Here is a 12,622-nt window from a genome sequence, read left to right on the forward strand (position 1 = left end):
AGCAATAAGTACAAATTTGTACCATTTAACCAGCAGCCAAAGGGTACATTCAGTATTCTGTATCACTGCACTAATAAACAATATATATTTTAATTGCACATTTTTTTATTTGAAAGCCAGACAATTTTGGATCATCAAGTTCTTGACACATATTCAGTTGATGATAATGTTTATAATCTTTATAATCTTTACTGGCACAAAAACCCTGGGTACAAAAAAGGACTTTCATCGAAAGTATAAGGTACAGCCCCAGGGACAAGCTTTGTACTCTTTTAAGTACAAATCTGTACTTCCTTTTCTTAGTGTGTAGTTTAAGAAACATACAGTATGTTTTAAAACATTAATAGCCTCTTTTTATTGATCTTTATGTAAGCCATCAACTACGCACCATGCAGCTTGATTTAGGGCATGTCAGGGTGTCTTTGCTATCGTAATGACGGGAAAAGTACGCCTTGTGCGGCTCGAAACACAGAAACGGCATGCACTAATTATCTTAATTAATCATGGATAATCATTTCAATCATGAAATAAACCCGTTTATGAGCCAGGTGCACTCTGACTTTGGCAGATATATTGCTATTTGAATGGTGCAGCACTTCTGCGCTTCAGCAAAAGAAAGCTGACCTGCTCGTGAGCATCTTTGCTATTTAAATGAGGCAGACGGAAGCAGTGTAAATAATAGACTGTTGGTGGGGTTTGAGATAGCAATGTGCATTACAATGCACCTTTCGCAGACTGTATATAAGACTGTAGATAAGGTTTAAAAAGGTGTATCAGTGCGTTTACACGCGTTTAAAAAATTTATACAATTATAGTATATAGTATTGGATTAATGAAGTTTAAAGTCTGATTATTCAAGTTGTCATATAAACACAAAAGTCCAATTTCTGAGATCTGGATTGAACTGAGGTGGTGATTTGAGGTGATTTAATTGGGTTGAGCTGGAGCTTCACAGCATGAAGGAAAAACACACGCAACTCAACTATTCTTCAGCACCTCCAGGAACTCCTTCTTTAAAATGCTGTGAAAACTATTCCAGGTGACTCTTTTTCACGAAGACACACAAGAGATAAATGTATAAAATACCAACAGTGTGCAGATCTGTCCTGAAAGATTCTAAATTATAAAACATATTCTGGTTTATTTTTAAGAATCATTTTCCTGTATAGCTTTAATATAGACTTCAATATAAATTTTTTATAACGTATAAAGTTCAACTGGTATTGTATCGATTCATTTTTGCGCAATGCACAATTGCTGATAATATAATATAGAGATACACTCTCCAATACAAAAGATCTATTCTTTATGATCCTGTTTATTTTAAAGCTTATTTAGCAGTATTATTTTGTTATTTTATCACTCGTGGTTGTTATTCAGGTTAACGAGCTGCTAAATCTTTTTTTTTTTTTTTTTTCATTAATAGCTGAAATGTGTTCCTTTAATGTAATGAAACATACCAGTCCTGCTTATTTATTTATTTATTTATGTACTTACCTTTAAAAAAAGACTTTTATTGTGGTAAAAAAAAAAGAGTCTAAAAGCGGCTTCTGGAGAAAGATAGCTACATATACGAAATGAGGACCTATCTTGTCAACAGCAAATGTGGCTCATTTTTTTCATGTTATCTTAGTTCTTATTGGTTGTGAAAGTGAAATATTGTATGCGAGGGTGAATAACGAGCATGATCTGCTGCTGGGTTTCTGAGAGAAGAGGCATTCTGTCTCAGAACTGTCTCCACACACCGAGGCAGACAGCGAGGCAGACAGCGAGGCAGACAGGGTTATTCCACCAAATATTGATTTCTAAACTTATTTGGAATTTGGGAGAAATGTTGTCTGTAGTTTATAGAATAAAACAACAATGCTCACTTTACTCAAACATAAACCTATAAATAGCAAAATCAGAGAAACTGATTCAAACACTGAAGTGACCAGAGCTGTGTATATATATATATATATATATTCAGTTCTTCAGCGTTCTCTGCTTTCAATACTGTAGTCATTAAAGGTGTCACGACTTTGATATTTTATCAAAATCGATCGAAATTATGTCATGGTCTCGAGCATCGAAGTCAAAAGCATGCGCAGCATGCTACGCAAATGGCGCAGCACACTGTAGCCGACGCCGTGGACATTGTGACTGCTCAAAGTCTTTATTTATTTATTTATTTTTTATCGCCGTTCATAAGCTTCTGGAGAAAGATATCTACATATACGTAATGAGTACCTATCTTGTCAACAGCAAATGTGGCTCATTTTCATGTTATCTTAGTTCTTATTGGTTGTGAAAGTGAAATATTGTATGTGAGGGTGAATAACGAGCATGATCTGCTGCTGGGTTTCTGAGAGAAGAGGCATTCTGTCTCAGAACTGTCTCCACACACCGAGGCAGACAGCGAGGCAGACAGCGAGGCAGACAGCGAGGCAGATGCTGTCACCCCGCCTCGTGATTTAGAGCGTGTACGGAATCGCCGGGACGCGGGACGAGGAAAATGAAAAGGGCTGTTCATTAGGGATGAACGCTAGGAGTTGGAAAAGTAATAGATAATTTAATTAACTCGTTTCCCGCATTCCTGGGCAGATTTATTTGTTAATCTGTTGGTGGATATGCTTCAGTAGATCTCAAGTGAAAAAGCACTCGGGTTCTCCTCCCACCGGAGGCAAAACAACGAGTTACGTTTTGGGGTGATAATTACATATTAAAATTATGAGCCGAGGAAAAATAAGAAGAAAAAAAAGAAATTGCTCAAAAGAACGCCAATAAAGCAAGTCTCTGAACACTCTGTGCTGTGTGTACTTCACAATGGTGATCAATCAAACACGCATGGCTTGTTTCTACTGTATTCTGTTTCTTATACAGACAATAGAAGAAGTAGAGATTCGAGCGATATTGGGTCCAATATCCAAGTAACATTAGGGGTCGTCACAAACGATTCAGTTCTTTAGCGTTCGATGCGTTCAATACTGTATATAGCCCAGTTTTTTATTGGCTTCAAAGGAGTCAAAATAGATTCACACCACGGCCGGTGTGGCAGGATTAAGGTTAATCAAGTATTCTGAAAAAAAATGTATCAATTTGTATGTATTAATTTGAGTTAAGCAACAACCTGCTTGAATTTTTGCACCAGGAGTAAAGCAGCATAAAGTTATCCAAAAGCAGTGTGTAAGACTGGTGGAGAAAGAGAACATGATGCCAAGATGCATGAAAAAAAAACTGTGATTAAAAAACAGGGTTATACAACCAAATATTGATTTCTAAACTTATTTGGAATTTGGGAGAAATGTTGTCTGTAGTTTATAGAATAAAACAACAATGCTCAATTTACTCAAACATAAACCTATAAATAGCAAAATCAGAGAAACTGATTCAGAAACTGAAGTGACCAGAGCTGTGTATATATTTAGTTCTTCAGTGTTCTTTGCTTTCAATACTGTAGCTACATAGCCCGGTTACTAGCTTCAAAGACTAGAGTCAAATTAGTAGGTGTGATTTGATTCACTTCATTAGAAAACTGGTTAAGACCACGGCCGTTGTGGCAGGATTAAGTTAAACCTAGTATTCTGAAAAAAAAAATGTATAAATTATCAGGTATTAATTTGACTCAGTTGAGCGACACACGCACATGCAAGCCAGCAGCGCGAGAGCAGCAGCGTGCGTAAAATGGCGAGGGTTAAAAAAAAAGGACGTCCTCTCTCGTCCGTGACTTGTTGACGAAAACGGGAGCGAGGAGTGAAGTGTTGTGGGCATGTTTTGCTCATATCGCTAATGAAGACGAGAAGCCAGCCAACACCACAGTTAATAAACAATGTTACAAAACCATATTACTTGAGTTACTAACGTTATCTATCTTTGACAGTGTTGTGTCAAATTAATGTTTCGTATCATAATCGTCTCTTAATATAATACTCCCTCATTAGAGTAACTGATTACATTTGTAGTCTTTTAGACTCTTTGGCCCGTTTTTCGTGCTACAACTGCGCACTCTCGTCACTTTTAGACTCTTTGTCTGTTTTTTTTTTACCACAATAAAAGTGTTTTTTAAAGGTTAGTAAAAAAAACATTATTATAAGCAGGACTGGTATGTTTCATTACATTAAAGGAACAAATTTCAGCTATTAATGAAAAAAAAAAAAATTAGCAGCACGTTAACCACAATAACAACCATGAGTGATAAAATAACAAAATAATAATGCTAAATAAGCTTTAAAATAAACAATATTAATATGAAGAGATTTATTGGATCAGAGAGTGTCAGAGAAATTGCATCACTACAAATAAGAAGAAAGTCCAGAACTTCATATATATATATATATATATATATATATATATATATATATATATATATATATATATATATATATATATCCAAAAGCAGTGTGTAAGACTGGTGGAGGAGAACATGATGCCAAGATGCATGAAAACGCCAGGGTTATTCCACCAAATATTGATTTCTGAACTTTTAAAACTTTAATATGAACTTGTTTTCTTTGCATTATTTGAGGTCTATAAGCTCTGCATCTTTTCGGTTATTTCAGCCATTTCATTTCATTGTCTGTAAATAAATGCTCTAAATGACAATATTTTTATTTGAAATTTGAGAGAAATGTTGTCTGTAGTTCATAGAATGAGCTTATAAACCTATAAAGAGCAAATTCAGAGAAACTGATTCAGAAACTGAAGTGGTCAGAGCTGTATACGGTGTATACATAAGGGATATAAGGGCATCCCAGTCCGTTTCGCAGCTCCTGCGAAAACCAAACCAAACCAAACCCAACACTTGGTGCTTTTATGTGTCAAATCAAATTCATTGTCAGTGTAAACGCAGAGCACGGCACACGGGACAAAGCCAAAATTACCCCTGCTTGCAAACCGCACGAACAAAGTAATTTAGACAAACAGCCGCACACTTCTCCCTCCCATTCTTCCCTCAGCCCGAGCCCGAGTCAGCCGGCTCACTGTATCTGTTTAGAGACAAACACTCTGTTCATGTGATGCGCTGATTTATGGCGTGGGGGCGGCGGCACTGAAAGCACATCTCCTGCTATTCTGATTAACTTCCTTCGCCGCTAAAAGACCAGATGCAACCTATTTGCGAGGATGCAAATGAGCCGGGCTGAAAGCTGCCACCCGCTGAAAGAAGTGAAGGTGGCTGACGAGGGATATAAAACTTCATTGTTGCTCTGAGTTACAATACGGGCCTGTTAGAACGGCCGAACAGAAGTGATGGTGAGTTCAATAAGGAAGAGGCAGCAATAACGGGGCGGAGTTAAATCACGCGGATGCGCCGGCCGAGGTGAGAGTGAATACATTTGGATTACATGTGGCAGCAAATCAAATAACGCTCTCTGGCTGCAGTGTAGCCCGCTGAATCAAACACCCTAATAACCACCCTCTCAATTCATCACACCAGCTGTAATGACATACACCAAACCAGAGGCTGCTTATGATTTTGGAATTAGCTCTGTGTGTGTGTTTAAACAGCAGTGGTGTGCAGTGAGGTCCTTCTAACCCAGGGGTGTCCAAACTTTTTTTGTTGGGGGCCAGAAGGAGAAATATATTTGAAGTCACGGGCCACAGACTCTGTAATAAAACAAATAATGAAATATACCACTTTAAATAATACATTTTCCTGATTATTTCATTTACACACCATTTTACTTGACTAACTATCTTTATCTTTGACAGTGTTGTGTAAACTAAGATTTTTCAAATTGATGTTTAATTTCATGATGTCTCTTAATATTAAACTCCTTAATTACAGCAACTTTTAGACTCTTTTACCCGGTTTTTCTGCGCTAGTAAATGCGCACCCTCTCCGCTTTTAGACTCTTTTGCCCAGTTTTCTGCGCTAGAAATGCGCACTCTCTCCGCTTTTAGACTCTTTTGCCCGTTTTTCTGCGCCAGAAATGCGCACCCTCTCCGCTTTTAGACTCTTTGCCCCGTTTTTCTGCGCTAGAAATGCACACTCTCTCCGCTTTTAGACTCTTTTGCCCCGTTTTTCTGCGCTAGAAATGCGCACCCTCTCCGCTTATAGACTCTTTGCCCCGTTTTTCTGCGCTAGAAATGCGCACTCTCTCCGCTTTTAGACTCTTTGCCCTGTTTTTCTGCGCTAGAAATGCGCACTCTCTCCGCTTTGAGACTCTTTTACCCGTTTTTTCTGCGCTAGAAATGAGCACCCTCTCCGCTTTTAGACTCTTTGGCCCGTTTCTGACACCTAGCGTTCAAACTTTGAATCTCACATTATAAAAACCTGCTTAACAGCGGGCCAACTTCCATTCTATTTCAAAAATACCTCGCGGGCCGCTCCAAAAAAGGAAACGGGCCGCAAATGGCCCGCGGGCCGTAGTTTGGACACCCCTGTTCTAACCCTTCAGAGAAGGGGGGAAATAGGTGCATGTAATTCACTACATAACATTTAATAAGGAAATATATATTATAGTTATTGTAAACTATAAGCATATATTTTATAAATTAACTAATATAAACTAAAGCATTAGTCTGTGTTTTTTTAGTTGCTACAGGACTCAGCTTATCTGACTGACAGCTGTTCTAACCAATCAAAACTGCATTTTAAAATGGCTTCTGCCCCCCGCCCCCGGTGTGTCTGCGTGACCCTTCTACTGTTTTTTTAAAGGGTGTAGTAATGAGTCAAAATCCACCTTGCTGTGGATTTTGTTACGGATTTACCCGAATCAGAAGGTTATACTACCATCCTCACAGTCGTAGACAGATTTTCTAGGGGAGTTAAATTTATCCATTTTCCTGCACTACCTAATGCTCTTCAGACAGCTCAAGCTATATACACACACAAAGTCATAGGACAATTTAACCAATCAGATTCATGATTTTCACTGTGGGGGCGGGGCCATGGCTATAAATTCTCAGCGCTGTGCTGAAGAACAAAACAAAAGAAAAACTTCATAAATTGTGATATGTGGATACGTACTGTATATCACATCTGCTAAATGCCCGTAGGTGGGCACCCATCCCAATCCATGACTCTATACAGTCATGTGAAAAAGTTTGGGTACCCCTATTAATCTTAATCATTTTTAGTTCTAAATATTTGGGTGTTTGCAACAGCCATTTCAGTTTGATATATCTAATAACTGATGGACTTTCATGTCTGGTGCTGTTAGCTCCTCTGTCCCTTCCACACCCAGCTCTAACGGAGGTTCTCAGGTCAACAACTACATTACCCAGAATGCACCAGCCACTGACATCACACACTCACCTGATCACGTGACACCTCACCTGCTTCCTCCAGGAAGTCCTGAATACTGATTACTGGCACTATAAAAGAGCACTCCACACAAACACCCACGCCGCGTATTGTAGGTTCTCCTCATTACAAAGCGTTACTTTATCTCTTGTCTCTGTTTATCTTGTGTATGACCTTGCCTTTGTTTTCTCTACGCCGATTATTGCCTTTGCCTCTGATTTTGGATTGCTTGTGTATTACCTGGACTGTGTTTTCACTACTGCCTCTTGGATTACCTCTGACATTGGATCTCTCGTGTATGAACTCTGGACTGTCTCTCGTTTATGGTATGGTTTTGTCTTCATTGCTCTGGTTGTTGGTGATTACCCATTTTTCTGTATCGACTACGTCTTACATCTGTTTATTTTATAATGAACACATTTTTATCAGTATCTGCACATGTCTGCATTCTGTGCTCACCATGACATGGACACAGTAATATTTCAGGATTGAAATGAGGTTTATTGTACTAACAGAAAATGTGCAATATGCATTAAACCAAAATTTGACCGGTGCAAAAGTATGGGCACCCTTATCATTATATTGATTTGAATACTCCTAACTATTTTTTACTGACTTACTGAAGCACAAAATTGGTTTGGTAACCTCACTGAGCTTTGAACTTCATAGCCAGGTGTATCCAGTCATGAGAAAAGGTATTTAAGGTGGCCAATTGCAAGTTGTTCTCCTATTTGAATCTCCTCTGAAGAGTGGCATCATGGGCTCATCAAAACAACTCTCAAATGATCTAAAAACAAAGATTGTTCAACATAGTTGTTCAGGGGAAGGATACAAAAAGTTGTCTCAGAGATTTAACCTGTCAGTTTCCACTGTGAGGAACATAGTAAGGAAATGGAAGACCACAGGGACAGTTCTTGTTAAGCCCAGAAGTGGCAGGCCAAGGAAAATATCAGAAAGGCAGAGAAGAAGAATGGTGAGAACAGTCAAGGACAATCCACAGACCACCTCCAAAGAGCTGCAGCATCATCTTGCTGCAGATGGAGTCACTGTGCATTGGGCAACAATACAGCGCACTTTGCACAAGGAGAAGCTGTATGGGAGAGTGATGCAAAAGAAGCCATTTCTGCAAGCATGCCACAAACAGAGTCACCTGAGGTGTGCTTTTGTGCTTTTGCATACCTCAAGTGACTCTGTTTATGGCGTGCTTGCAGTGACACCATCTGCAGCAAGATGATGCTGCAGCTCTTTGGAGGTGGTCTGTGAATTGTCCTTGACACCCAAATATTAAGAACTAAAAATGTTTAAGATTAATAGGGGTGCCCACACTTTTTCATATGACTGTGTATAAGAACCGGTGCAGGCTGGGTCCCCAATGCACAAAAGAAGACCTACATGATGCAAACCATGATGCCCTAAGATGTATAAAGTGTTGGTGCGACAAGATATGATGATGATGATGATGATGATGATTTCATATAAGCTCTTCAGGTCCAGTCAATAATCAGAAAATCCAAAATCCAGTGTAAAAAATTCTGACAGAGCCTTTGAGGCAAACAAATAAGGCAAGTGCTGAAGGGCTAAAGGTGTTAAAGGGGGTTAAAGACCTCCAGTCCCCCACACACACTGTATAAACAATATAGAAGGTGTATGTGTGTGTGTGTGTGTGTGGGGGGGGGTGGTATATTCAACTCTCTTTAACACTTCAGAATGTACAAATGAACCAGCCCGTGGCCGTGTATCGATACGACTCTGTCGGCAACAATCAATTTTGGCGAGATGTAATCCAGGATGCTGATGAAGTGTCGGAACACATTTACTGGCATGAGAAGATCACGACCGCAGAGCGAAGCCTCGGAAAAGCCGAGGAGTGGACAGAAGCCCCCCAGCATGCTCCTGATGGGAGATCTCATCACTTGGCCCACTCTACTTTCATTTCATTTGCTCCCCGATAATTGCTTTGGCCCTCTAAAGTAACAAAGTGCTGATTGTTAACTCAATAGCTTCTTTACTAATGATTAGATCGGATGGCAGCTTTTTGGAACGACTTGCTGGACTGTCTGGCCATCATGCCGGACTGAGAGAGACGAGAGAGAGAGAGAGAGAGAGAGAGAGAGAGAGAGAGAGAGAGAGAGAGAGTGAGAGACAAAGAGAGATAACTAAAGAGCTAAAAAGAGACAGAGAAAGAGATATAGAGAGCTAAAGAGAGAGAGACAAAGAGAGAGAGAGAGAGAGAGAGAGAGAAACAGAGAGAAAGAGAATCAAAGAGAGACAAAGAGAGACAGAGAGCTAAAGAGAGAGAGAGAAAGACAAAGAGAAAGAGAGAGAGAAACAGGGAGAAAAAGAATCAAAGAGAGACAGAGATAACTAGGGAATTCAAGAGAGACGGAGAAAGAGAGACATGAATAGAGAGCTAAAGAGAGAAAGACAGAAAGAAAGAGAGCAAGAGACAGAGAGAGAGAGAGAGAGAAACAGGGAAAATAAGAATTAAAGAGAGACAGCGAGAGACAAAGAGAGATAACTAGAAAGCTAAAGAGAGAGAAAGAGACAGAGAAAGAAAGGTAGAAAGAGAGATAGAGAGAGCAAAAGACATATATATATATATATATTTATATATATAAATTATATATATACAGGCATAGATGCCAGTTTTAAAAATTGACTGTTGTTGGGGTTTAAGATAGCAATAAACAACACAACGCACCTTTTACAAAGTGTAAGATAGTAATACATTTATTTTCCTCTGATAATAATTTTTATTGTACCATGCAAATTATTTAAGTAATTTAGACTCAAAATAAGCGCAACAGGACACCAGGCAAGTTATTCTGATGAATTCTCACGAATTACTTGCATTACTGCATTACATGAGTAATTGGTTTGGTTGCTTGATTGATGACACTTGTCTGTTTGTCCCGCATGTCAAATACTGGAGAGTAAATATGTTTGGATTTATAGACATGTCAGATATTTCAGAGAGCCAACAACCTACACTAAAGTATTGATTGTGCCTGAAACAACAGGGTAACACTTTATAATACTGTTCCATAGTTAATAGGTAACTAAGCAGGAACTAAGCAGTAACTAATTAATAGTGCTGCATTAACACCTAAATATTTTCTATTGATGTTGATGATGATGATGACGATGATGATGATGTTGATTATTTTACTATGTATTTTCATATTGTGCTTTTTTTTATGCAATGTAAAGCGTCTTTGAGTATCCTGAAAAGCGCTATAAAAATAAAATGTATTATTATTATTATTTTTATTATTATTATTATTATTATTATTATTCAATTAATATGAATTTAACTCAAATATGCCTGATTTAGATCTATAGTTCCCCAGGTGGCATGTAAGGGTTTTCAGTAGTTAATGTTGATTTGAGCAGTAATTAATGAATAGTTATTATAAAGGAGACATAATTAGTAAGTAGTTCTCTGGGAGATATGTAAGTCTCAGTAATTATTGTGGAGTTAATAGTGAACTACTATAATCATTAGTTCAGTACTATCTACTGAGTAATTATTCAGTACTCCCTGGTAGTTTATAGAAAATATTTAGGTGTTAATGCAGCACTATTAATTAGTTACTGCTTAGTTACTGCTTAGTTACCTATTAACTATGGAACAGTATTATAAAGTGTTACCAACAACAGTGCATTTAATCTCCCGCTCTTTTAGCAGAGTTTCTGTTATTCATTCATAAACACATTAAAGGAATAACGCTTACCATAATACATTCAGAACGGTACACGTAGCCAGACCTCCCAGAACAGCTCTTCTGAACCACATGACCTGTAAAAAAAAACAGCAAAGCTGATTTCTTCAGCGCAGGACGCTTCACTCTGTAGTGCTATGTGGAGTTAGCATCCGTTAACTGGAGTTACCTGCGTTTTGTTGTGGGAGATTTCAGAAAATAAGAAAGGCATCACATTGATGATCCCACCTAAAGAGACAAAAAATAGAGAAACATCAGAGGAAAATGAATCAGACATGCTGTCAACCCTCCATAACTCACACCAGCAGCTCACAGCGCTAGTGTGAAATTATTCAGTAATATTTCATGATGTTACGCCTTAAAAACAGCAACTTAACTGTTATGGAATTGTTATTAATTTATCATAGTTTATAACTGGTAATAGCTGTATATATAGTACATTAATTAATGCTTCCATTTGAATTATTATTAACATTTATAAAGATTCTGATTATTATTTTGAATTTTGAGAAATTTAACTTGATAATGCTAGCGATAGGGGAATAGAGCCCGTTTATTTATTTCATTGTTGGTGATTATGGCTTACAGCCAATTAAAACCCCAAAATCAGTGTCTCAGAAAATGTGAAATGCACCTGTATGACTTTAATAGTTTATATTATATTTGCTTATTTTGCCAAATATTTTTCTTTAGCCAGGATTAATTAATTATTATTACTATGATAACTCTACCAAAAATTCTTAAACATTTTTTCACGTTTTTACATATATATTTCAGTGTGAAATGTTTTAGCTAATGTTAGCTAGTTTAGCTAGTGGCAACTACTTTTCTTTCAGTGGGGAATGTTTTAGCTAAAGATAGCCAGCTAACTCTTATTAGATGTGCACAAGAAAAGCTTTTCACACACACACACACACACACACACACCAAACACAGCGGCTACTTTTACCCAAGCCTACCATATATTGTACAGAGAGCAACAAAAGCCTTAAAGCTAAGCTAACTTAGCTAGCATTAGGTTAGCTAGCTAGATCTTTGTAAAAGCAGCCTACATTTGATCACACATGGCAGCTAAATAAATATGATTTTGAAAACTGGATGGAGTGTGTGTGTGTGTGTGTGTGTGCCCAAAAGCTTTTTATGTGCACATCTAATAAGAGTTAGCTGGCTATCGTTAGCTAAAACATTCCTCACTGAAATAAAGTAGTAAACATTAGCTAACCTAGCTAGTTAATCACATTACACTGTGGAACATATGCCAGTTTAAACTATAGCTTGCTAGCTACCATTATCTGGTGCTCACGACTTAGTATGTGGTGCTCACGACTTAGTAAGTCGTGCTCACGACTTAGTATGTGGTGCTCACGACTTAGTATGTGGTGCTAGCGACTTAGTAAGTCGTGCTCACGACTTAGTATGTGGTGCTCACGACTTAGTAAGTGGTGCTAACGACTTAGTAAGTCGTGCTCACGACTTAGTATGTGGTGCTCACGACTTAGTATGTGGTGCTAGCGACTTAGTAAGTCGTGCTCACGACTTAGTATGTGGTGCTCACGACTTAGTGAGTGGTGCTCACGACTTAGTGAGTGGTGCTCACGACTTAGTAAGTGGTGCTCATGACTTAGTAAGTCGTGCTCACGACTTAGAATGTGGTGCTCACGAAGTAAGTAGAAAC

The 12,622-nt window shown here is 38.2% G+C and overlaps 1 protein-coding gene across 1 annotated transcript in view; it reads right to left on the minus strand.

The window, feature by feature from the left end:
• si:ch211-51h4.2 (uncharacterized) overlaps positions 1–12,622 on the minus strand; it is a 216,312-nt gene that overhangs the window by 41,714 nt on the left and 161,976 nt on the right. Inside the window, exons 10-11 of the mRNA XM_049465961.1 lie at positions 11,117–11,175; positions 10,960–11,024 (exon numbers count right to left, since the gene is read on the minus strand). Coding sequence (XP_049321918.1) covers positions 10,960–11,024; positions 11,117–11,175 — 124 coding nt within the window. The remainder of the gene's footprint in view (positions 1–10,959; positions 11,025–11,116; positions 11,176–12,622) is intronic.

Source organism: Astyanax mexicanus, chromosome 16 (genome assembly GCF_023375975.1).
Source record: "Astyanax mexicanus isolate ESR-SI-001 chromosome 16, AstMex3_surface, whole genome shotgun sequence".
Taxonomy (NCBI): Eukaryota; Metazoa; Chordata; class Actinopteri; order Characiformes; family Acestrorhamphidae; genus Astyanax; species Astyanax mexicanus.